This window comes from Drosophila persimilis, unplaced genomic scaffold (assembly GCF_003286085.1).
Source record: "Drosophila persimilis strain 14011-0111.01,24,50 unplaced genomic scaffold, DperRS2 tig00000663-arrow-arrow-pilon, whole genome shotgun sequence".
Taxonomy (NCBI): domain Eukaryota; kingdom Metazoa; phylum Arthropoda; class Insecta; order Diptera; family Drosophilidae; genus Drosophila; species Drosophila persimilis.
This window is the reverse complement of record NW_020825331.1, coordinates 1,753,168-1,779,795: the sequence shown is the minus strand read 5'-3', so window position 1 is coordinate 1,779,795 and position 26,628 is coordinate 1,753,168. Positions and strand designations below refer to the sequence as shown.

Here is a 26,628-nt window from a genome sequence, read left to right as displayed (position 1 = left end):
AAATTGTTCGTTTTGTGAACTTCCAAAACTAATAGAATTCTTTTAACCAGACCACACCAGAAAATGCCGCTGTCATTGGGGAAATGGCCGTCTATTATCATCGTTTGCATGCCTTTGGCCGTCACTTTCGGTAAATATATTTACAGGAAGATGACCGACAAGCCGGGGCTGGATGCAATTCAGCCCATAGCCGAACTGGAGGCTCCGGACAACAACCCGGAGGTGTCCGGGCAGGTAGCTACAGGCGTCTTGGAGGAGCCGATATCTCCCCTGAGTGCAGCAGAAAAATTCAAGAAGGACGGCAACCGTTGCTTCTACAACTATAGATACGTGGATGCCATACGCTGCTACAGCAAGGCCATCGACATGTGCCCCAAGGAGCACACCACGGAGTTGGCCATTTACTATCACAACCGCGCAGCCTGTCACGAGATGATCGAGAACTGGATTCAAGTTAAGGAAGATTGCGCCAAGGCACTGGAGTACAATCGTCGCTATGCGAAGGCCTACTTTCGTCGGGCCTGTGCCCACGTGGCCACCATGGACCTGAAGGAGTGCTTGGCCGATCTTACAGCCACCTGTATTTTGGAAGATTGCAAGAACGAACAGAACATGAAGTTTAGGCACAGCGTGGGACAGCAGTTGGCCATTGCCAATGCCAAAGAGCACATGCTCCGTGAGGGAACAAGTCTGCCCTCGAAGCGCTACATCAGATCGTATCTTGCAACCTTTATCGCGGATCCCATGCTGAAGATGACGCTGCCTTCATCAGCTGTGGCAGACGCCCCTGTGCGCGGGTTCGTGCGTGCCCACCGCGCTTTCCTCGAGGAGCGGTTCGAGGATGTCATCTCGGCCTGCACCGAGGAGATTGATTCCTCTGCGGCTGGCGGCCAGTACAAGATGCATGCTCTGTTCCTGCGTGCCACACTCCATCTGCTTAGTGGCTCTGCCCAGGAATGCGAACAGGACCTTCAAACTTTACTCAGCAATGACGAAACAGATGTCGAATTGCGTATCTACGCTCAAATTAGGTACGCTACTCTCATCTTCCAAGCAAATCAGGACGGCCTCTTTCTGGGGACTTTGAGTCAGGCTGAAATGCTGTGCCCCAAAAATCCCGACATATACAATCAACGTGCTATGCTCCTAAGCCACATGAAGCGGTTCGAGGAAGCCTTGGAGGACTTTGAAATCGCAGCGCGTTTGGCTCCCAGCCACGCCCTTACGGTGCTCAACAAACACCTAGCCGACTACCGTATCGCGGTCAAGGAAGGTGACCAGCATCGCCTTGAGATGTCCATTCAGCGACTCCAGCTGACGACAGGCAGGTTCCCCGACTGTGAGGAGGGCCTTGTGATGCTGAGCCAAGTGTACACCGAACAGAAGAACTTTCTCCAAGCGTCGAAGTGCCTTGAGAAGGCGGTACAACTGTCGCCCACGAATGCAGAGCTGCTGTGCCACCAGGCAGTCCTGCAGTTCGAGTGGCACGATGATATTGAATTGTTCTTCGCAAAACTGGAGCAGGCAATCCTCCTGGATCCAAAGTGTCGTCTCATCTACGAGAACTTGGGCAGGGCGGAACTGCGTCTCAAGAACCTTCCACTCGCTGTCAATTACTTCTTTTGGGCCATTTGCCATAGCCGCGGCCTCGAGGAGATGTATAACTCCTGTAGCCTGCACAACGCTACTGTCGCTGAAGTGACAGCGTTGGAGAATCTGGGCATGGTCCAAGAAGATTTAGCCATTGACATTCTTGATATTCCGCTGCCCTAATGTTATTTGTTAACCTCTTGTTAATAAACGTTAGTAAATGCCTTGTTGGGCTTACTCCTGGCATACTTATGAACAATGCCATAATTGAGACAATTCAATCCTCCCAACCAGTAAAATGCGGTATAAATAACGTATACGTATAGTCTGCCTTTTTGCATCCAGCGAAGGTTTTCCACTGCTCCATAGCCAGTGGTTCTTGCGTGATTCTGACTAGCTGAGAGACCTATAGCTGGCATGGCTGGAGGTGGAGCCAGGCAAGCATCAAGGCCGACCAACCACATGCCACGGGCCACCGTTGTTATGGAGCCTATGCCTAGCTCAAGCTAGATCTGAATGCTGTTTAACGGCAAAGCTATACTTTGTTTTTGGTCTACAGTCTTTGGATGCTTGGTCGTCCGTGGATAGTGCCCGCGTTCTGGGTGCTGAGTCCATTCCAAAGGGCAGGGAAGTCGAGGGATAGCTTGATTGAATCTGAGTTTACGTATGTATTCAGCGAATTACTGGATTGGTTTTTTTTTGGGAAAAATGCGCAACATGTGAAGCAAAAATATCCACTAGTCGATTGAGCCATCGATGCGAGCTGTCGCCTCTTATTACTATAAATATTGCTCTATATTTATGCCCATACAGTGGCTGAAGTGTCCTTCGATGCAGTGGCAAGTGGTACGCAACGGTCACAACAATGCAGCGCTGTCCTTGCCACTTGATGTGCCAGTGGATGCCACTCTGGTAGCCACACAGCGCTCCCCTCCCCCAGCGCCACCCCTCAGCCAGAGGACACATTATATTCGTATTAGTTTTTGAAAAGCGCATTATGCGGCTGCCTCCTGCCATGTCCTGGGTAATGGCTCATGGCATTGTTATTCCCATTTTGGATGTCCTGTGGCCGGCCGAAAAATGGAAATATGCAAATATCGTGTGGTTCGTGTGGCAAGGGACAAGCAAATACAAATACCAGAAATAGACACATTTCGAAAGGGATAGAGAGAATGGGAGAGAGTGCCTGTCGTCCAAGGACTCATCGGGCTTCGATTGAGTGCGGATTGGAGAGGGGGGGGCGGCCAGGGATAGGCCAAAGGATACCCGAAATCACAACGAATTCAATTCCAACTCGTTTGAGTTTTGTTGAAAGTTCATCTCTCGGGAGATGCTCATGCTGCCTTTCTGTGGCCTCTGGTCACACTCCATTGCACTGCCCCCTCGCCGCGGCCCGTTATCTCTGCCTCTTTGGGCCCTAAGTCCAATAAATAAATGGACACTGAGCCTGGGAACAGGAACGGGACTCCTTGTTTGGCTTTTGGGTCAAATCAAGCGTAAACTCTGCGATAAACCGATAAACAAAACAATTAATTGCATTGTCACACAGCAGCAACACGGAAGAGGTCCACGGGGTACAGATGTAGGATACGATAGGATCCTTCGACTCCGACTATCCTATGTCCCTTTTTAATGACTATTTTACACACACGACTTGCCCCACGTCCCCACAATATTTATTGTGATAGTTGGTTGGTGGTTGGTGGGGGCTCTTGGCCTCGGGGTTTTTTGGACGATGTCGGGTCTGGCTTCCCTTTTCGGTCACCGACTCGTCCTTGGAGACAGGCAATGCAAAACTGAGGCTACGTGGAGCGGCTCATCCGTTGCTTTGGTCTCAGAAAATATGCAATAAAAAAGGCCAGCGGGGAGACTGCATGAAATACTTGAGTCCTCCGTCCCGGAATCAGTCCACAGAGGAAAAGCAGCCGAAAACAATGGGAGGCAAGCACAACAGGGGGGCCGTGGGATGAATATTTTCATACTTTTTACAGAAAATATGCACCGAAACGAACCCTCTGGTCCAGCTCCAGACAATGCACCTGTCTGATGAGGCGTGCAACAGAAAATAATACCTATGAAAACATACGTAGTCCTGAATACCCTCTGAATATTTGAAGCAGATTCCGTGGCGTGGAGCCCATCGGTTCTGTTGAAATGTTAGAGGTCCAATACAAAACCACAAAACCACAAGAGATGCAAGAAAGCATTCAAAAATCATCGAATTCTAGACTAGAATTAGTAATGATATCTTACCTGAATTAGTGCAGTGTTGGGACTGTTGTTGTGGACTGGGTTTTGGAATACTTTAGCCTAAAGATATCCACGAAGACATCGAAACCATACACTCGATCCGCTTTCAAATAAATGATGGCGTGTTGGACGCATCACTAATTCGTAGAGCTCCAGACTGAGGAAAGCATATGCGATACCCCTGTTAATGCCTCAAGAAGAATACTCATTCCCTCATTCTTTTGTTCCACTGATTACGAATACTTGGTGGTATACAAAGCGCAGCAGGGGTCGTATCGGCTCAATCGGCATGAATGCCATGGATATTTCCGACCAAAAAGAAGGCATAACTGCAATCTGCCTGTGTGTGCCCCCTCGGGGCTGTCGACTGTCGATTGTCAACCTATACCGTACACGTATTGGCCATAACAAGCCGTCAATTACGATAGAAATCTAGAAAATGTGCAAAAACGGGCAAAAAATGTGCGACTATAAGGCGAAAACAAATTTACATGCAAATCCATTTCAGCCATGGCGCAAGGACACGCCAGGAGCCAAAATGGCGACACGCCAGGATGTTGGTGTAGGATCCACATCCTACTCCTGTGTGGCTGGTGTATGTGTGAGTGTGTGTGTGTGTGTGTGTGTGTGTGTGCCAACCAACAAATTATCTCAATTTAGCATAATATTTACTGAACTGCATTGAACCTAGCCAGACGACAAGCAAAACGATGGCAAAACCCAGTCTGGGGATGAGACGTAGGAAGTGTGGGGTCTTTTTTTTTGTGGCTGAGAGGGAGGACAGAGCCGTGTGCCAAGGACTGAAGGTAATTAGAGCTGAACGAGGCCCGTGATTGAAATCTTCAGACGAAGAAATCCCTTTAGAGGCCAAAGTTTTATTGCTATATATTGATTTCTGAAATATAATATAAGAGTTCCAAGAAACGCAAGTCCTGTTATCTTCATCCATGAGAATTCTATCAGAACTTTTAGGGTGGGGCGTGGGCGGTGGGGGCTCCGGTCTCGTGTCACGCTTGCAGCTCTGAGGGAAATGTCGGGACGCTCTGGCATCGTTTCATGAGCTAAGAAATTGAATTGAATTTCGAGTCGTGCTGCTCGTCCTTGTCATCCGGTGCTGATACTTGTGTGTTGCTGCTGCTCCTTGACTTATGGCTTTTGTATCCTGTTCGGGGCTTAGAGATGCTCGCTATTTACCTGTTCGTGTGTGGGTGTGGGTGTGGGTGAGGATGTGGGCTTTGGCCTGGTCTGGGCATCCATTTCATGCATGGCGGTCTGGCATTCCGTTCAATTCGATTCCATTGCAAGATACTGGCACTGCCACTGCCACTGCCATTCTCTTCCCTCCAGCCATAGGAAATCAGTCAAACTAATGGCGCTTGATTCTGTCTATTGAAAAGTCCCATTGCTGTCTGTAGGAGAGCGAAAGTTTCACTCTTTTTTGCCGACTGCATTCCGCTGACATTGAAAAACGGTGCCCACCCACCCAAAAGACCCAAAAGAAGAAGGAGAAGTCATCGAAAAATGGAGATAGAGATGACGATATGGTTGCGAATATGGATGAAGATGATGGGGACGAAAGGGATGAGCATGAGGGGTATCTACTCGTAGCTTTATTTGATGATATTCAAAAGTGTAATTGCAAATCGAAAGGAAAGGAAATGGACCGAAATTGGATGTATCTCTTTCCCTGGCCGAACCACTGTGCAATCTGTTAGAGTCCAGATCGGTTTTACTCTTTCAATTATCAAAAAAAAAGAGAAGAAAAAAAAACTATGTAAATCCCAAAAAACCTGGGACATGACCCAAGAGATCGGGGGGTGGCTGGCTGGCTTCCAAGTTGCTTATTTTTTCAATTTACTAACGGAAATCCCAGGCAGTAAAGCGCATTCAATCAACGACTGCTCCTAACTTTGTTCCGCCATGTGGGGGCATGGCTGTGGATGGGCATTAAATTTATATGTCAATAAATCTCGAAGAGCAAAAGGCAAACGCCAAGTCCACGTCCACCATCATGGGGGAGAAAACTTATTAGCCAGCGCGTTTAAGGCTATTAAACCACACCAGGTGGGTCACCAGGTGGGGACGCTGGGACGACGAGCTTGTGCCAGATACACGACTATAAATCAGAGGCCTGACATGACCAGGCATCGGGCTATGAACTCGTCCATAAAAGGACTCTGCAATCAGAAGGGGAATCAGAAGGTACGAATAATTGATGAAAGCCGATACAAAGGCTTATTGTAATAGGCTTTAGAACTCAATGAAAATACTGCAATTCGAGCTGACAGCCTTACCAGTTAGATATTTTAAATTAAAATATATAAAATAGAAAAATTAACTAAAACCAAAGACTGATTTGATTACTTTTGTGTTATATACATGTGTGTAAATGTAAATGTAAGCCAGTTAAATATCTTGAATATTGATTCGGAATCATTTCGGTCCTGTCTCCCTCTTTGCGGAGTCCTGTCCATCATCTGGAGGCAAAGAAAATCATTTTGCCACAAATGCGGCTAATCGCAGACATGTAAACACATTTCTCTGGAAAAGTACAAAGCCGCAAAGAACATGCAAAGAGCAAAAGCAAGAGAGAGACAGAGAAAGGGGGCAGAGACTCATGTGTAGATAAAGTTCATTGTGTGCCCGTGTGTCGTCACTCGCCTTGTGATACCCTTTGGCAAGAGTATTACACTTTTGCAATGAAAAGATGAATGTATTTCACGCGGAGGGGCTTTTCCCCAGTGCCTGAGTATTCCAATTTCGAGTCAATGGAACGACAATGTCCTCTTAAGCGTAACTGCGCCCATAATTAAATGTTTGAGATGAATTGGGAAAGTGTATCTAAAGGTTCGAGCTTTGAGGCTAGTATCTGTTTTTTTGGTGTTTTTTTTCATGGTTTTGTTCTTGGTTTTGTGTCTGTTATTCTTGCTGGCCCTAAGCGTCCGTTATTAATCAGTCAGTCGGCAAGCCGGAACCACTTCACACCCTTTTCACATACAAACACCCCTTGCATCCCATACCCTCTGTTTCAGTTCTGGCATAAATCTCAGACAACGCGTCGTATGAGTGATGTCAAATGCAGGCAAACACTGAGATCTGAGAACTGAGAACTGCCGCCCGTTGTGGCCATCATTAATAATACTTTTTATTTTGCATACGCATACGCACACACGCACACACATGTAAGAGCATCCTTCTTAGCCATGTTCCCTGTTTGGTGGCTAACAAATTGCCCGAGCTCGGGGCAACAACAAAATTGCAATTAATCAAGCAGACAAAAATCTGGTGAGGCCCAGAGGCAGAGCACCAGAGCCACCCAGTGCTCACTCATCATGCACTACTCATTCTCATCACCCACACCCTCCCCCCCCACCCAATCACCCCAATATTGCATTGCTAAGGAATATGATGTCACTAATCAACAGAGAGAGAGAGAGAGAGAGAGAGAGAGGGAGCACAGAGTGTGGGGTCAATGTTCATCGATTGGTCGAAACTTAACTTAAAGCCAAGGGATCTTTCCCCAGGATTATCCACAGAAAGTACGCCCATAAAAAAAGAGGAAGGCTAACCAAGGGTGGAAAAATATAAAAGACGACCCAAGAAATTAAATTATTTGTTAGCAAAAGAGCAAAAGAGGAATTGAGTTCCTGGTCCAAGAGGAGCACGTGGGGATCTAGAGAAAAATGAGCATGACAACAAGGCCATACAACACACAGATACACCGTACACACACACACACACACACACACACACACACACAACACAGAGGCATGTGAGGGTCGGTGCGTTTGACTGGGCAACAAGTGAAAATCCATTTGTTAGAGGAAATCGTGCAAAAAGCTTAAATACGAAGCTTAAACATAAGTAGCAACGAATGGAGCACACAACCACCCAGCGACCCTCAAACCCACCAACCCCCTGCGATACATACATACATACATACATATGTGGGCATACATATACTCTACTCATGCATGTACGCCTACCTATGTGGGGCAGGTTCCAGGCCAAAAAACTAAATGAACCACCGACCGCCTCCGCTCCACGTTCTTTGCCAGCATTTACCTGAGACCTTGCCGCCGGGTAGCAGTAATATGTGGGGCGATTCGTAACAGGAATACTCGTTGCATTTCCGGAAATACATATGTGGTTTGTAGATTATAGAGAACTTGCAAAAGCAATGGTCGCTCGGGAGGAGACCTGAGAGTCCTTGGCTGAAGGGATAATCATAATCAACTGTTATTCCGCGATGGATCCAGTGTTAGTGGTTTCTTAAGCTTCTCCTTGTTTTGGTAGCACCTACTTAGGCATCTACTTAAATCTATCTATCGATAAGTAATCTCAACCCAAAGAGTATATCTTTCACGAAGAAAGGGAAGTGTGTCCCACTTTCGTTGTGGTCCCATGAGACTTTCCTCTCGCGTTTCTTTGCCCTGCCTGCTGTGCCTCAATTTCTCTCCAGTTTCCACATCTTTGTGTTGTTGTTGTTGCTGGGGCCTCGTCTTAGCTTTTAACGTGTTTTACCGTTCGCTTCTTTTTGCGCATAAAATGAACAGGTAACAGGGCCGTGAAGCACCGTCTACAGGTACAAACATGGGAACGTGTGTGTGTGTGTGTGTGTGTGCGTGTGTTTGTATGTATATGTATGCACGGCTCGACCGCACGGTTCGTCTCCCTTGGGTAAATTTTCGTATTTAAAATATATGACCAAGAAATTCTCAAACATTATTTTTTAATTTTATTTTCTTTTTCGACTTTAACTTTTATTTTTACCGCAAATCAATTTGCCTGGGCCAGAAATGAGAGCATAAGAGCATAAGAAGCAACGACCATGGAAGCGGATAAACGGAAAGGATTGTCGAGTGGGCGGAGGAGGAGGAGGAGGCTGAGTCTGAGTCTGTGGCAGCCTGTAGGTGTGTTTGGGAGTCTCTGCCACTCGAATTTATGTTGCATTCAGTATTAAGATGCTTAAGCAGCCAAGGAATTTTTCGGAGGCTTTGGGTCCTTTGCATCGGAGCGTATGGAAATGCATTAAGTGCCGCATGCGAGAGGATATGCGGATGGCACTATGTACTCGTTTATGCAGCTTCGCTCCAACGGACAAAAAAAAAGCAGGAAGAAAAACAAGCCCCAAAGAAGCAGGATAATAGCCGAAAAATGGAGCCGAGTCGACTCAAGTGGTGGCTGAGACCTTTACGAGTATTCTGCCGATTGTGGCAGCAATTATCAGAGTGATGCGGCTGGCAGATATTTTGACTGCTGATGTGTGGAATTCGTAGAAGTTTCCACTCAACTGTCGTTGGATGGAATGGTTATCAACAAATGTCCATTGATTTAGACGCTGAAAAGTTGCTAAGTTTTCTGCTAACCTCTGCAAATCTCTGTGATTTATAATACCTACAAAATTTTTCGAATTAGAGTGGATAAGTGTGGATAACTTTTTGATGAATGAAAGCCTCATAAACACGTTGATTTTCATTTGAAAATATTTTGGATAAAAGTCGAGAGCTTTGGATAAATGTGGATAAATTTTGAATAAAATAAATCAAATAAAAGACTCAAAGCCTGGATGAATTTCTTATGAAAGTATTTTGGATAAAAGAAATATTTTTGGATACATTTTTGGATGGCAACAGAGTTATATAAATTCATATAAAAATGTTCTGGATAAAATTCGATGGCTTTGGATAAATATGGATATTTTCGGATAAATGTGGATACATTTTGGATGCATACAAATTTTTTTTAAATAATTGTAAACACGTCGAAACTCCTATAGAAATGTTCTGGATAAAACTCGATAGCTATGGATAAAAGTGGATAAATTTTGGATGAAAAAAAAATGTGTTACAATAATGGTAAACACGTGGAAATTCAAATAAAACTTTTCTCGGTAAAATTCGATACCTTTGGATAAATGTGGATAACATATGGATAAATTTGGATAACTTGAGGTACAGCTCATAACTTTATTAGTGTATATTAAAAGCGTAGTTTCTCACTAAAAAATCTCGGATGTATGTAAATGCACAATGGATATATCGGATAAATTCGAGTATTATGATAGCCACCTCTTCTCGCCTACTTATCAAATTTATATTAAACACGTCCGTGGACAAGTACGGATGGTCCCACTTTGAGTTCCAAGAAAAATAAGCAATCTTCGATTCTGATACAAATCAGTCGCTGATAAGCCATCGACGGCTGATAAAAGAAATGTGCCCTCGCCCATAAAAATTACAATATCTGAAGTGAAACAAATGATTTATGTAAAAAGTTTGGTGCACCCTGAGAAATTGTTTTTCTGAGTGTACATGGAACATGAGACCATTGATGATTAACAATAGTAACGTAAGTCTGGGGCTGGACATCGATAAGACTTGCGAAAAATATATAATAATAGTTGACCCGAAATACAGTCCAATGGTCAATGCCCACAAAAACCCAATAATCATGGCCACGGTCCACAAACATGGCATTAGAATAGAGGCATAATAATAGCTCCAAATGTCCGCCAAGAGTGCGTATAATTTCGCCAGGTCTTCAGGTCTCCAACTTGTATTCTCTGATCGGATTGGATCGGTCGGTCGACTCTCTTCTCTCTTTCGCATGGGGAGAGTGCAAGACACGTTGGCGATTGATGATTAGATTAACCGAGCGCCGGATAACGATGGCTGGATGTGGGGTATAAAAGCATTGCGAACTGCCCCAGACAAGAACAGACACTCATCAGCGTGGCAACATGGCAACGAACTCTGGTTGGAGGCTCCTCTGGCTCTGCTTGACCCTTGGGCTGCTCCCTGGCCTGAGTCATCAGGTGGGGAATCAATTTTGCACATTCGGGGGACTTCACACTTATTTACATTCTGCTTTTGTGTCTGGTTTTGCAGGCGTCGATCGCCGAGAGCGACTACTATACGGCCGGAGTGGTGGAGTTCCGCCAATCCGTACTCAGCACCTCCCCCTGGTCGGAAAATCTGGCGGGTTATCTAGAGATCATACAGTCGGCGAATGCAAGCGAGACGGACATTATTGTCTTTCCGGAGCTGACGATCAATAGCATGGGCCCGCAGACATTTGTGCCGGATCCCACGGAACAGATCGCCCCCTGCCTGAACGATCCCAGTGCCTTGTATTATGCAGAGTTCCTGGTGTCCCTCTCCTGTGCTGCTCGCAATGTCAGCAAGTACCTGGTGATCAATGTGTCGGAGAAGAAGCTGTGCACGGACACGCCCGAGGATCCACGGCCCTGTGCCTACGATGGCCTTAATATCCACAATACGAATGTGGTCTTCGATCGCCAGGGGGTTGTCATCTCCCGCTATCGGAAGGTGCATCTCTATGGAGAGAACAGGAACACCACATACGAGCCAGAGTTGGAGACCTTCGAGACGGACTTTGGCGTGACCTTTGGGACTTTTACCTGCTTCGATATATTGTTTTACACCCCGGCCCATCAGCTGATCTTGGAGCAGGGCATCACGGACTTTATCTACACGACCATGTGGTTCTCCCAGCTTCCATTCCTCACAGGTGAGTGTCGAGTCGGAGAGTCCCCTTATCGCCCCTAAGTGGCAATTAATTTGAGAAGCCCTCTCCAGATGAAGTGCCCTAAAGATTAGCCCCCCTCATTATCTGTACATATCTCCGTTCCCCCCGACAGCTGTGCAAACCCAGCAGGCTTGGGCCTACGCAAACAATGTGAATTTGCTGGCCGCCGGCGCCAGTTTTCCTTTGGTGGGCAGCAGTGGCTCCGGGATCTACCATGGACGTGAGGGCGCCCTCAGCAGCGTGATGGTGCAGGGCACCGGCGAGCGTAGTATCCATGTGGCACAGGTGCCAAAGTATACAGTGCGACGGCCCATCCGTCAGAGGCGTCAGAGACGAGCTCTGGGGACCTCCAGAGAGGCGATCAGCAGCTCGAACTTCACGATGAAACGGGACTACCTGGAGAACTACCAGAGTGAGCTTCTTCCGATCGCAGAGAACCAGTCCGGGAATCTTACGAAGGACATCTGCTATGAAAAGTTTTGCTGCCACTTTGACATCGAGTGGCGGCCCTTGGAGGGCGGCAGTGGACGCTCAGCGAGCTACCGGCTGGGGGCCTACGATGGCTGGCGCAATGAGCAGAATGTGGACGCCAATTACATACGCAACTGCGGCCTCTTCGCGTGCACGGGCCCCACCCTCGAAGAGTGCGGTGGTCTGCCCTCCTCGGAAAAGCTGGAGGAGCAAGGGCTGCGCGTAGCCTTCACCCGTTTGGAGATCGGGGTCACCTATCCGGAGTCGCGCGAGTTCCTTCTGATGCCAAACACCGTGCTGGATGACCTCCTGCCCCTAGAGCCATCGCGGTTCGAATGGTCGCAAGAACAGCAATCGGTGGACAGGTGAGTCGTCCATCGCAGTTCGGATTCTCCAATCTCTAAAACTCCAATTGGCATCCAATCTCCGCTACAGCTACCAGTATGATGTTCGCTTTGGCCTGCGCGACTCTGTCGAGGTCAGCAACCTCCTGACCTTTGCCATCTACGGCAACTACTACGATGACAAGTGTACCTTTGGTGTCGGCTCAGAGGAGCAGCAAGTGGCCTGTGGCTATAAGAACGGATCTTCGCGGCTCGTGCTCTTTGGCGCTGGTCTGCTGATGCCGCTGCTACTCCTCTTGCGGGGCTGATCATCCGTTAGGCTGTTCCTCAATGTGTTGGCTTTTTTTTAATATACATAGTTTTAAGGATATGAGGAATTGGAAGTGCTGTGCCTCATGCCTTCCAGTTCCCATCGAAACTTTCTCTAATGTGGTGGCAATACTGGTCCTAAAATATGTTCAAATTCAGGGAAATATATGCATGGAAATACATGCCCAAACTAGTACTGAAAAATTCGTGAGTTCCCCTCAATACTTTCGAGTTTGTTTCGCCTAAAAGACTGCCACAGAAGAGCAAACTAAATGTTCAATATAATCCAAAAACAGCAGCAATAAAAGCGAGACGCGTTGATTAGCTGCGAGCATATACGATAAGATTGAATTGAGATCCCAACAGATACTTGGAGCACACCAGGCATAGCGTGATTGCCTCCCGACAGACAGAGAGAACGGAAACCGGTTGGGCTCTCAGTCTGGCTCTAACGTCGATCGAGAGACGATCAATGTGTCTAAAGCGCTGGCTGGTTGTTTGTGTGGCGGTGGTGCACCTTGCCGGTCGCCCGGTGCGAGGTGATGGCGATTTTTACACAGCTGGAGTGGCGGAGTTTCGACCGGCGGTGCTTGGTGGAAGTTCCGAGCAGCTGCTCGAGGAGAATCTCTCCGCGTATCTGGAGCTGATTGCCGCTGCTAATGGGACCAGCGATATACTGGTCTTTCCCGAGGCCACCCTCAACAGTGTGCTCAAGCTGACGGCGGTGCCCGAGCAAACGGAGAACAGTCTGTGCGAGAAACACGACGGGGATGATCCCCAGGTGGCGGAGTTCCTGCGCCGACTGGCCTGTGCGGCACGCAGTGCACGCACCTATTTGGTGGTCAATGTCAAGGAACGGTCAGAGGAGGATCCCATCCCGAGTAGGGGCTACAACATCTACAACACCAATGTGGTGTTCGACAGGAACGGGGCGGTGGTGTCGCGGTATCGCAAGTGGAACCTCTACCTGGAGCCGCTTACCAATCGCACCAAATCCGCAGAGTTGGCCATCTTCCGGACGGACTTTGGGGTGACCTTCGGGCACTTTATCTGCTTCGACATGCTGTTCTATAGCCCGGCCCAGGAGTTGGTCGAGCGCTTGGGCGTACGCCATCTGATTGTCACCAAAATGTTCAACTCGGAGCTGCCCTTCCTTACGGGTAAGACAAAGAGATCTGGGACCGAGAGTCCCACTTATTTCACTTGTCCTCTCTCTTGGCAGCCACCCAACTCCAGCAGGGCTGGGCCTGGGCCAACAATGTGACTCTGCTGGCGGCCGGTGCCAGCATGCCACTGGCAGGGATCAGTGGCAGTGGCATTTATGCCGGCCACCAGGGGGCCCTCACCAGGATCATGGTGTCGAATCAGACGGAGGGTCGGCGACAACTGCTTCTGGCCCAAGTGTCAGCCGGTGGATCGCCATGGATGCCCACAAAGGCGACTATTCGGAATGAAGGAGATGGTGCGGCAGTGCTGCTGAAGCTACTCCAGCAGCCGGACATTGGCAACTTCTCCACTTGGGCCCTGCCGTTGGTCAATGGGAGTTCGGCGAGCAAGCGGCTCTGCCAGGCGGATCTCTGCTGCGATTTCCGGCTCAGCTGGAACCTGCTCGGAGCTCAGTCCGAGTACCACTATCGTCTGGGCGTGTCCGTGGCAGAGCGTCGCTACGAGGAGGAGCAGTACAGCTCCATTCGGGTGTGCGGCCTCTTCGCCTGCCGCGATGGCAGCCCCGAGAGCTGCGGCCTGCTCAGCAATCAGACGGTGGGCGGCGGCAAGGGCGTGGAGTTCACTTCGCTGTGGATCAGCGGGGAGTTTGTCAAGCGGCAGCGCCGCCTGCTGATGCCGAGCACTCTTGCCTCCTCACTGTACGCGCTGCAGCCGTCGGAGGTGGCCTGGACCTTGCAGGAGGTCCCTGGCAATGATACCCACACCCACACGGAGCTGGAGCTGCGCCAGCCGCATCGCCACCTGCTGACCTTTGCCCTTTACGGGAACTATTTTGACGAGTTCGCCTCCAATGGAGGGGCGCGCACTGAAGCAGCTGTTTGGCGCGGAATTCTGATGATGTGGCTTCTGACGATGGTGATTCATACTCTGTGGAAATAATGCCTATCAATTGTGTCTCTCTACTCGTTATTTCACCTTTTTTCAAGCAACGAACAATTTTAAAAGCGAAAATTATTGGTTTAGGATGAACATTATTCCCTAAAGAACTCACAAAATGCAACAAATTTAGTTAATTAATTGTTTTACTATATATTTATATTCCCAGAAGGCATACTGAACGCTATATATCGCATTCGGGGGTATTCAGGCCTCATACCTTCGACTGGTGGCCTTTTATAGAACTATATTATATATTATATTATATTTATAGAATCTGAGTACAAGGTATACTAATGTCGAGGCACACAAGCTTCGAAAGGAAACTTTTCTACCTGTTCTCAAGATTTTTCCACAAAAATTAACTCATAAACTCACAACGCATAGAAATATAAATATCAATTTAAATAGCACTGCTGGAAAATATTTTTGGTTAAAATAATATGTTAACCATGTGCTTGTGTTTGAAAATTATTTTAAAATAGTATATTTCAAGTGCTCCATTCAGATGCAAAATACTAATAAATCTTAGAAGCTTTCAATTTATACTAATTGCTCATAATTTTCCAATAAACATGGTTTAGTGCTTATAAATCACGCGAGGCACACAAGAATGTTACTTATTTGTTGTTTTGTGGCGCCTGGCAGATCGTTCAAATCACTGTGCTGCATATGAGAGTAATACTTGCCACATAGAAAAGGAGCCGTCAATATCTTATCCTTTTTTCTATTTGATGCTCAAGGCAGATTATTCGGAGCATTTAGGAACGATCGGTGTGAAAAACCTCAGGGTTTCCACAGAAACCTTTAAAATTGCATTAAACAAAATTAAAACCAATCGTATCGTAGTGCTTCTCAGTGATTATTATAAAATTAGTATCAACCTGGTATGTCTGGTATTTTTCTAGTATTTATAATGTTTTTTTTCCTAGTATCTGCAGTACTTTTTCTAGTATTTTTTATGTAAAAAGTATAGGAACGATCTGTGCTGCCCTTGAACTGCTAGCTAACAGTAATTAAGTGTTGCACACACACAGACACATGATAGCCACATAGTGGGGTATATTTGGTTGCCAAATTGTAGGCAGAGCAGAGCAATAGAGGGCGGGGAATGGTGTCAAGTTCATGTCATTAAAGGTGTGATTAACAAAAATTAGTAGCTGCTTAACGGAACCCCAAAAACAATCTCCACACAGACACACACATAGACAGAGGGAAACACAGGAGAGAGAGAGAGAGAGAGAGAGAGAGAGAGACAGAAAGAGGAGACACAAACGCAGAGAAGGAGACATAGAAGGCACCCACGCACACAGCCAGAGAAGAGCAACAGTGTGCCGCTGCTGCTGCGACTGGAAAGCAACATCAACATCCAACCCCCTCGCCCTCCGTCCCTTGCACTCCCCCACTCTAAGCTTCCGCCCTATCAGGTGTGTGAGAGAAGCAACACATGAAACGGACGCCAGCGTCGACAGCGACGCTCTGCGTTGGCGCAGAGAAGTTTTCATTCATTTCAACTGTTGCTCCCCCACTTGTTAGCACACACGCGACTACGACGCAGACGTCGACTGCGATGGCGACGGCGACTGGAAGGCGGTGATAGGAGCGCCGAAGGGGGACGATGATAAGTTTCCAGCCGTGGAGAGTACAAGATGCGTGTGGCCAGGGCATGTGAGTATTTGAGGTAAGGCATGGCCGTTCTTCCGATTTGATTTTTCTGTTTTCTAATTTCTGTGTGTTCTTTGTCTCTGTATCGCCTTTCCTTTCAAGCATACACCTTTCATGGGGCGGTCCACCTTCTCGCGCAGTCCAAAGGGCGACCACCTATTCGTGCGATGACTGCGAGTTTCCTACCGATCATTCGTATCTTCCGATCCCTCTGGCAGTGGCTCACCTCACACGAATATAGCTTGCGAGTGGCGGCCCACCTGTGTGCGTGTGTGCTTGGGAGTGTGTGTGCGTTAGTGTAGAGATTTCCAGAGTGTAGACTGCGTTATATTTGCCTTGAATTATTCACACAGATATGTTTTATGGATTCCATAGCAAAGGCGATGGCAAAGGAGAGCTTCGCTGCGCTGCGCTTTTGCCCGCCTCGCACGAGGCACGAGGCGGCCCAAAAATGCAATTAAAAAGCGCAGTACCACTGTGACTCCCCCTCTCCCCATCACCCTCCCATGCACTCTCACTTCCCTCTTCCACACGCTCCAACCGTCTCTACCTTCAATCCTCCCTAGCGCCATGCAGCCGGAGCCGACATCCAGCCACCGACATTCGGCTGGCTGTCTGGCCATTCGGCTCTTGTTCGGGCGCTGCCGGCGTCGCTGCCCGACGCGTTGCGTGCTGGCTGTCGCATGCTGGCATTCTGCGAAAGCTTTCAGCGCGTGCAACATCCAGTAGGCGTTCAGCCTCCGAGCGGATAACATTGCGTTGTTGTAGTTCTTGGAGTCCAAGCAAGACAGACACTGTCTCTATATTTCTCTCTCTCTCTCTCTCTTTCTCTCTTTCTCTCTCTTACACACTCGCACCACACACACTCACACACATACACACACACACCAAAAAGAAGCTGTAAAATCAACCGTTAAAAATCGAGTTTTTTAAAAGTTTTTAAAAAAAGTGCGTGTTTTAAAATTTAAAAACGAAAGAAACTTGAAATCCGTTAAAGGAAGAACTTCTAGATTTATTGCAGATGGAGATTCAAAATTTAATAATAATTTTTAATTCGAAACTTGAATAAGACGTAAACTCAAAATCTGAAACTAATAAATGAATGACAAAGAGGAAAGAGAATTTAAAATGCAAGAGGACTTCCATTTTTCGAAATTAATTCGAAATTTCAAAGAGAAACAAATTTGAGATTTGGCAAATACAAAACTGAATTCGGAATCGGATATATTAAATATAAAATTTGCAATAAAAATCGGTTTTCATACTCCAGTTTTTTTTTTGTACATTTTTTGTTGTAAAGGAGTTTCTTTTTTTTTGTGTTTGTGTTGAAAGTTTTCGTCCTTTGGTTCTTTTTTTCTCGCTTTCTGCCTCGGAGGTGGATTTTTGTATTTCTTCAGCGCGCGCGCGAATTCTTGCTTTAAGATTCTACGAGTTTATGGTTCTGCAGTTCTTTATACATGCATGTATAACGATCCAAAAAGCACACCCACACACACACACACACTTGCGCAGGGAGACACACACACGCACAAGAAGTCCTAATGTTGTTTGTTGCCTTTTTTTTTCGGTTATTGTTGTGATTTTGGCAGAGACACCAGAAGACAAAAGACAACGCGAAGAGCTGATCAGCAGAAAGAATTCAAATTTGAAAAGAGAATTAAAGCAAACAAAAATATCAAATCAAATCATAAAATAGAAGGAAAAATTGAAAGCGAAATAAAAAAAAAACAACCAAAAAACAAAAGAACGGAGAAAACGGAAAACGAGAACGGAAAGAGCAGTCGGACGGAGAACGAAGAACGGAGAAGGCCATTCAACCGATAAAAGGTAAATGCCATTGTTTATCGAATATTTTTTGGAAACATTTACCAAATACGGAATATCTCGAACGCTGAATGTAACGCATACGCAGTGTTGCAGTGCGGCACGGGGAAATTTGTGCATGTTTCGGGAAGATGAATATGATTTGAAGGACCACCAATGAGGTATTTATTGCATTTCAATGAAAATGCAGAATTAGCAGTTGCTCAAATATTGATCGTTGTAATCCTTTGAGGGTAATATGCTCAAAGCTGAAACGCAGTGGCATTGGAAAGTCATGGCATGGGAAATTCTGGTAAATGCCAATGTCCATTGAATATTGGCCAACGAAAATATAACGCATACGCAGTGTTGCAGTGGGGGAGCATTCCTCTGTGTTTCGTTGTGAGGATGAAATTCTGAGAGCTGCAATTGCATTTGAGCTCTTGTCAGAAATATTTCTGACAGAAGTACATTACAAATTGCCTTTTGCCAAGAACGAAACCACTTTGAACCTGTTGTGAAGCCTTCTTGTTTGAATAAACTATGGAATCTATAGAGATTTTTGTTTAAAACATTAACATTAAACAATAAGTAAAATACCTCCAACTCTAAAAGCCTTAAAGTTCTAAATTTATGGGGAATTTGCTGTGAACAATTTAATTGATTCTAAAGTTTTGTAAACTTTGGAGCACTTTGAACTTTGGAAAAGAAAGGAAGGAACCATTTAGATGCAGTGGAACAATTTGCAAAGAGTTTTCTCTAAAGAAAGGTGTTTCCAAAGGATGTCTCCCTGTTCTCTTTAGTTTTGGTTTCCTTTTTCCCGCGTGCACATTTTCCCTCTTTTAATATCATTCTATTCAGTATTCTCCTTCTATATTCGCTTTGCTGTTTTCTCATCTGTTTATTTTCCCCCCTAATCGCTTCTCCGCTTTCATTCTCCTTGTGTTTACAATTTGATTTTGTATTTTCCATTTTCATTTTTCGTTTATCTTTTACCAATTTTCCCTACCATTTTCAAATTTGTCTTCTCATTAATCGCTCATTGGTGTTTGGTTTTCTCATTCTTTTCGTTGTAATTGGCGATTTTCTTTCATTTTGTTTTATTTTCCCTTTCTTTCACTTGGATTTAAGTCCGTTTTTTCCCCTAAATTAAGTTTGGGATGCAACCTTTTCATCCATCATTTCCATTTCTTTCGAACATGCGAACATCTTGCGGGTCCATTAGGTCCCCATTAGGTCTCCCCGTGGACGGCGAAATGTTTCAATAAATTTTCCAATTTTCCAATTTGATTCTGTCTCCATGTCTATATATCTCTCTCCCCCTCTCTCTCTCTCTCTGTGTGTTTATGTTTCTGTTCATCTTTCAATCGCTTTCGCTGTGCTATGTTTGTAATATCTATGCACATTTTCTCTGCCAGCGGCCAACTGTGCGTATGATTAATATCTCAAAATATGCGCAAGATTTGTGCTGTGATCCGAAGAAGAGAGGGGCTGAAATCGTTGAAGGGAAGTGTGTGGCATGTGGCATGAGATTATTGGAAATGTTTCTTCCTTAATTATTGGCCAAACGGCATTAAAATTTTCAAGTATTTACTAAAGCTTAACAAAACACAAAACGCACACAAACACATTGAATATGTATGAAAAAGGTACATACATACGCCACGATTTTCGGATATTCTCGATATTCACAATATTCACGATTTTCCACTAAATAAACTTTTGACTGTATGTATCGGTTTGGTATATATTGCGAGTACGAGTATATTGCACGATTATAGAGCGATAGCTGGAGGAGGCATTTGCCAGCAATTGGCAGCTGTTCGATCTACGAGTACACTGGTAAAAATATCCATGCAGTTTCCCAAAATATTCTTGAAATATTTTCGATACGTTCTTAAAAGTCCAGGTTTTCTGTGAGGAAGATCCCTATATGTTTAAGCGGCAATTTCTCTGGGTGTATTTTTGATACATCAATAGAATCTCTCTCTCTCTCTCTCTCTATCTGTCTTTATTCCTCTTTCCTTGTTCTTTCTTTCTTGATTGTTGATTCTTTGCTTTCTTAATTTCTCCCTCCCTTCTTCATCATCTCTCGCTCTCTCTGTCGTTATAGGTAGTATATAGATTTATTTCGGTCACTAAACGAATTGATTATAAATCCCATTTGAGCGTCTCATTGAACATCAACCTTAACACGTATACTATTCGAACGATTCGTACGATTCATACGATTCAATTGTATTTACTCGCATTTCGATGTATATTTATGTTCAATATATAAACAATTAGTGGGGAATTTGGTGTGTGTGTTTTTGTGTCTGGTATTTCTTTTGGGGCCGCCTGAACTTTAAACTTTTTTTTTTTTTTTTTTTGGCACTGCTTTTCTATTTCCATTTCCCATTTTCATTCTTCTGTTTTTCTGGAAGGGACTGCAAATTGAATTAACGCTAAATGTAAATGTGTATGTAATGCCGCGATCTAAAAACCAGAAAGCAAACACAAATACACTTATCCAACGTATACACATGGACGCATAGATGGACAAACGGACAGTGTGGACAGAGCGGATAAGCGGACAACTGGCGGACTGAGCGACATGTAAACAGAGGCAGGGGCAGGGGCAGGGGCAGGGGCAGTGGCAGTGGCAGGGGCAAAGGTAACAAATGGCTTTTCAAATAAATTAGCGGGCGGCATTTGTAAACAGAGAAAGATGCAGAGATTTCCAGAGAGGAGAGACAGAAAGATGCAGAGAGATGTACAGAAATAAAAATCGAAAGAACCAGAGATTGAGAGAAGAGAGAAAGAGACAAAAAGGCAGCGAAGAATTAGGAGACGCGTGTGTGTCTTCTTCTTTAGGGGTCGTTCCATCAATTATCGATTTTCAATGAATTTCTTCACTTTCTTGCAACATCATCGGCACCACGGTGCGTATACGCAATCTGCGGGTATTCCAGCCTATTTCCCATGGAAATAGCTAGTGATCAGGGCAAAAAAAGTCGACACAAATTAGTTGTGATTGAATCGAAAATGGAATCGGCGATAGGCACTGATAATTGAGTGCATTAATTCATTGATTATAGTAAATCCATAGCGAGTCCAGTAATGAATAGTTTATCGAATGGATCCGGCAGCGGAATGAATTGTTGTCGAAAATTTCCCCAAAATTTCCATCGCTGAACTTAATGGTCAACTCTCGCTCCACGTGGCGCTGCACAAAGGGTGGGCACCCGTGGGGGATTCCGATTTCCAGCAACTTTAACCGGTTGTAAGTGGTTTGATCAGACTCTCTTGCTTGCTTTTCGCTTTATCTTTTGGGAAACTATTCAATCTGAAGGACGTCTGGATGCCACGAGTATTTCAATTGACCATTAGATGATGCTTAGGGGCATTAGAATGGGGCATGGGGCATGGGGCATGGGGGCGGGGGTTGCACAGAAGGCAATCCATTAATCATACAATTAGAACTCGGACTCGGCAGCAGCAGCAGCAGGTGCATCGTGGAAAATCTATCTATGTGTTTGTTTCTCTCTCTCTTTCTTTCTTTCTTTGTATGTGTGTGTGTGTGTCTTTCTCTTTATTCTTTTGTGCTGTTTGTTGTTTGCATCGTCTGCCCCACCGATTGATATGCAAAATTCAGAATGTGTTTACCTTGAAATATGCGCCATGTCACTTTGCCACTGATGCGAGAGTTGAATACTCGATGGGGCACACACAACCGGAGAAAAGGAGATAAAGGGAAGCAGGGAGAGAAATAGAGTACCAGACAAACTGAGAGAACATTGCTGAAATGTGAAATATTCGTGTACATTGTGCAACATTATGCTGCCCCCGACTGGCCGGCTGGCCGTCTGCCCGTCTGCCCGCCTGCTTTCTGCCTTCCTGCCTGACAGGCGAACTGCTGCACATGGGGCGCATGGGGTCTTCTCGATTGGGGGCAGATGTGAAGCCGATGTGCCGTCAAGCAGGGGTCACGGGGCAGGTGCCCTGCCTGTCACGTTTGATGAGTTGCATGCCCAGCCCCATGGGGCAGCCCAGAAACCACTGGGATACTTCGGTACCCCTGCTTTCAAATGCCACTGGTAGTGGGAGTCTCGTCCAGTCATTAACGAGCGATTCGAGCGCGGGGCCATAAGGTTTCCTTTTCCCTTTTCCCTTTGCCCCCTTACCCTCTCTTGCTATTGCTGTTTTCCACTTTTAATTTCTGCACTCGTTCGTTGGAGGGGCTTTCAGGAATGGTTTGAATGTTTCTTTTCTTGTCTTGTTAATCGCTGCATACACGCTTTGCCACTCGCTGCTGCCGCTGCGAGTCGTTGCGCAGTTGATTCTCTCACACTCGTTGTGTTTTGTTTTGCTGCTCTTCATAATTATTGCTTATGTTTACTTTCAGAACTTAAGGATTCGACTTTTTAGGTCTGCGACCTAGATTGTAAAGATTCCAGTGCTCTCGTTTGTTATTTACATCGATTGATATCTGTTTTTAAGGTTTTTGGGTTTCTCCTCGAACTGTTTTTTATTGGTACACGTTATCATTTCGTTCGCGTACTCGTTTAGGCTGCTGTGGAACTCGCTCCATTGTAACCATTCGTTAGACTCGATAGCAGTTGAGTATTTTGCTTAATCTTTCTAGGGACTCCAGTTCTTAGCTCCAACTAATGTTCTATGTTCTCTTTTCAAAACCAATTTGTTTAAAGTGGTTTTCCCACCTGGCAATCTGAAACGATTGTGGCTATTTGGTTAGCAGTTGTGCAACATGGTGCATGCAGCAGCAGCAATTACAAGCAGATGCATTAATGTCGTGATATGCTGTCTCCTTGGGCCTGAAATTCCTATCTGTGGCATATGCCACACTCTCCCACAAACAGACGGACTTAACCTTCGGCCTGTGATCCAGTTGCCGCTGCAGTTGCTGTTGCATGCTGCCTTGCTTCTTTTCCTCGTGCCCAGTCTGCGTGTGCTTTCCCTGGCATTCCCCTGCCCTCTACTTCTTCAGCTCCATATCCGGGGGCAATAGCATTTCCTTGTCTAAGGAAAATTCAATATGCCAGAGGAGGCATTTCCGTTTTGCAGTTCAATGATGCATTCATTGTGCAGCATGCAGCATGCAACATGCCGTTTGATCTCTTCCATTCCCCCTCCTGTTTCTCTTCACGTTGTCGCTTATCTCCTTCCCCCTTTTGATCGCCTTGGGGACTGGACATCTTCAGCTTTGCGGTCATTTTGTTGTTTGTGTCGTCCTTCTGTCGTGGTCCTATGTTAATTCTCATTGTCTCCCTTCTCCCTTCTCTCTCCTCTTCTGTTTTCTCTTTCTACTCCTCTCTCTCTCTCTCTCTCATGCTGTATGCAATTACATTTTGTGTTTATTTGCGGCTTCATCTCCAACCCACGGGCTGCAAAACTTTTCGCTCATTTTCCACACTCAAGGAGGAAAATCCCTCTCACTCAGTGGTTGAGTGGCTAAGAAGGGGGAGAAGCAGGAGGCTTGGCTGCGTAGGAAGTTCGACATGGAGCGGCAGGTGCAGGTGCAAAAGGAGGCGGCATCGGCATCGACATCGGCATCGGCGGCGGCTTCACCCTGGGAGCGCACGTTTTGTTAACCGCGAATACATTTTAATTAGCAGCTAAAATATTCAAACTGAAAATTGCCCTTTGCCTGCGGGGCGGCCCAGAGACCAAAAAACACACATACACACACAACCGACCGACGGTGAACACACACCCAGCCCTGGCACCCACAAAGCCACCCCCTCCGTTCGGCACCACCTGCTGCAGAAACCCAGTCTTTCCCCCTCTATTTCCCTATATTCCCTGTTTGTTGGATACCCTGTTTTGCAGCAGAGGTTATTACGATATGGATACGTTTAATGGGCATTCAGAGAAGCCCAAACAGTCGAAACATTCAGACATTAGAGATCCACTGCATAGACTATTTAGACATAAAGAACATTCAAAAAATTGTGGCTCACATATCATTAGGCATACATATCTGAAATATAAACCATAGATAATATTTCGTTGCTCGTTATATGATTGTTGTTCTGTTTGAAATACGTTCTCAGTGCAGTCGTAGTCGTACTCGTAGTTTTTATACTCGGTAGTATAGTCTGTACTCGTTATATTCAGATCATGATTGCACGCGTTGTTCTTTATACTCGTTATCACTGCATCTCGCCCCTCGTTACTCGCTTAAGTCGCTAAAAGCTCGCAACAGTTGGGTCGTCTGTCTCCCATTAGTTATTTCACAAAGTTCTGTGGCCGCACTTAACTCAAGTTCCACAGTTGTGGCTTTCTTTAGAGGCCAAAGCGTAAATGCATCTTCTAGGGTACTTAAAGGTTCGACCACCGATTCTTGGCCTGCCTTTGTCCCTTGTTGTTTTTGCCCTCAAAAAGTTTGCCAGCTTCCCCCTCAAACATGATGCTCTGAATTTACACAGTTTTGAGCGTGGAGAAGCAGTACGAGTGGTGGAGTGGATCAGTGGAGTGGCAGGTAAGAGAGGAAAAGGGAGGAGAACTTTTCTCTAAATACTTGGAAAAATATGTCAGCAAATGTAATGGAAACGGTGACTGAGAGCATCGCTGAGTATATAAAATAATCATAATCATAAACGTAATTTTTAAAGACTTTTGCAGGACTTTTTTTTTTGGTGAAATATAAGAAAATTGTTGAATTTTCTAAGACCTTGTCTCCAGCTCATGAATTTTAATTTGAATTTTGCTCATTTTTTTTTTTTTTGTCTGTGTCTGTGTCTGTGGCTCTTCCCCATTGAAATGAGAAAATGCGAACGAGGAAACTTTGCACATTCCTGATGAAAGATCAAACAGATTTTGTCCGGCAAAGAAGCAAAGAAAAATACAATATTTCAAGAATTTCGAAAGGCCTCAAACTTTGATGAGAGTGTGTGCGTAGAGGGAGATTGTGGGGTGGGGGCATTGCTAATTAATTTTATCTGCTGAGCAATAAATAAATGATAGCAATCCCATTTCCGTTCACCTGCTTTTCCCGCCGCCTCATGTGGCATGATATGACAGTAACTGTGAGGACATTCGGCACAAAGCCCCCATTAAATATGATGTGCTTATCGAAAAAAGTTGTCCATAACTTACCTTCAGAGAATTTTGTGTAAACAATTGTTATTTTATGATCTTACACAGAAAATATATACGATTTTTCTCCTACCTTCTTAAGCCTTTCTTTCATTCAATCCCTTCATCCCTGCACGCTTACATCCACATCCAAAGGCGGAGTTTAGGCTCCAAAATTGATGTCGGCTCGAACCTGTTTGATACTGAAGTTGTTGCCTTTTCATCGAGCCTGTTTCTGCTGCCACCGACTGTAAGTACATCCCTGATTTAGTCTAGATCAGGGGTCGGCAAGGCCATATCTTATGTGTGTACACGTGTTTAACAGTGGCTGGCACCAATGCAAGCCAGGACAAAGATAACCAAGCCTCTCCATAGTCCACGAATATGGCAAATGAAATATTCTTGCATTCAATTCACTTCATGTCGTAACCATATTTTGACAACTGTTACCGCAAAAACCCACAAAAACAAGAGGAAAAAGTACCAAAACCAGAAAAGCCACAATAAAAAAACGCCTGAACAAAAGAGGATATGAAGGGAGATGTGGCATGTGGCATGTGGCATGTGGCAGGAGGCAAAAAGAAGTAACGGCTTGGCCAGCTGTGTCATCCACTTGTGGTTATTTGTTGTCGGAGAACTTTGCCCGCCGCAAAGTTGTGCGCTTTTTGTCGATTTTAACCAGCTCTAATGTCCCACTGTCCTCTGTAAGAGGAGCGTCCTGTGTATCCGTATCCGTGTGCCAGTATCTCAGTGTGTGTCCTGGATGCAGCTTTTGACAGAGAAAGAGCTACTTTTTCTTTTTGCAGCCTCCAAAGTCAGTCGAAACCCAAAATCCTCCATCATATCATATGAAATTTTTTTTTACGAAATTTTTTTGTAGGTTGTAGGAAAACGCATTAGAGAAGTTTTTTTTTTAAGATTATAGCTTAGAACATTTTGGAACATTATTTGTTCGGAGCGAACATCCGCATATGAGGTATTCGAGAGATTCCAGCAATAAATGGAGTTTATTTTAGAATTAACCCAAAGCAAAGTGGGATAAGATCATTAATTATAGTCGTGTGGAGTGCAAATACGAGTAGAAATGGATTCGTGGAATGCAGAAGTGGGTTAATTCTTTAGAGCATTAATGATTCTAGTTATTGGATTGAAAAGTTACCAAAAGAACCAACATGCTAGACCAATCGTATGCTTGTCTGTTTTGTTCTCTGTTCTCCGATGGAGACTGAGAAATATGGATTGCAATCCAATCCATTAATATCCCTTGTTCTTCTGAAAAAATGTCTTTGCGGAGTTCTGTTATCTTTTAGCTTAAGATAGAAAACACATACATATGTATGTATCTTTGCACAAGAAATGGAATGACTCTCTTATATATCCAGTTTCCCAGGGACGAACACACTCTCGCACTTACAGCCGCCTACACAGACGCTCACAAACAAAAGCAATGCGATTCAATTTC

At 45.3% G+C, this 26,628-nt stretch overlaps 3 protein-coding genes across 3 annotated transcripts; all 3 read left to right on the top strand.

Annotated features, from left to right (window-relative positions):
* The first annotated feature begins 150 nt into the window (after positions 1-150).
* Positions 151-1,773, top strand: LOC6603087 (mitochondrial import receptor subunit TOM70). Its single transcript, XM_026991422.1, has one exon. It carries the CDS (start codon positions 151-153, stop codon positions 1,771-1,773), a length of 1,623 nt encoding a protein of 540 aa, XP_026847223.1.
* Positions 1,774-10,582: 8,809 nt separating this feature from the next.
* On the top strand, positions 10,583-12,705 carry LOC6603113 (vanin-like protein 1). Its single transcript, XM_002028094.2, has 4 exons — positions 10,583-10,657; positions 10,731-11,373; positions 11,504-12,227; positions 12,298-12,705. The coding sequence occupies exons 1-4, from the start codon at positions 10,583-10,585 to the stop codon at positions 12,512-12,514; spliced, it is 1,659 nt and encodes a 552-aa protein (XP_002028130.1). The 3' UTR covers positions 12,515-12,705.
* A 106-nt stretch (positions 12,706-12,811) lies between these two features.
* Positions 12,812-14,736, top strand: LOC6603114 (vanin-like protein 3). The gene is made up of 2 exons (XM_002028095.2): positions 12,812-13,675; positions 13,738-14,736. The coding sequence occupies exons 1-2, from the start codon at positions 12,988-12,990 to the stop codon at positions 14,619-14,621; spliced, it is 1,572 nt and encodes a 523-aa protein (XP_002028131.1). The 5' UTR covers positions 12,812-12,987; the 3' UTR covers positions 14,622-14,736.
* The last annotated feature ends 11,892 nt before the right edge of the window (positions 14,737-26,628 follow it).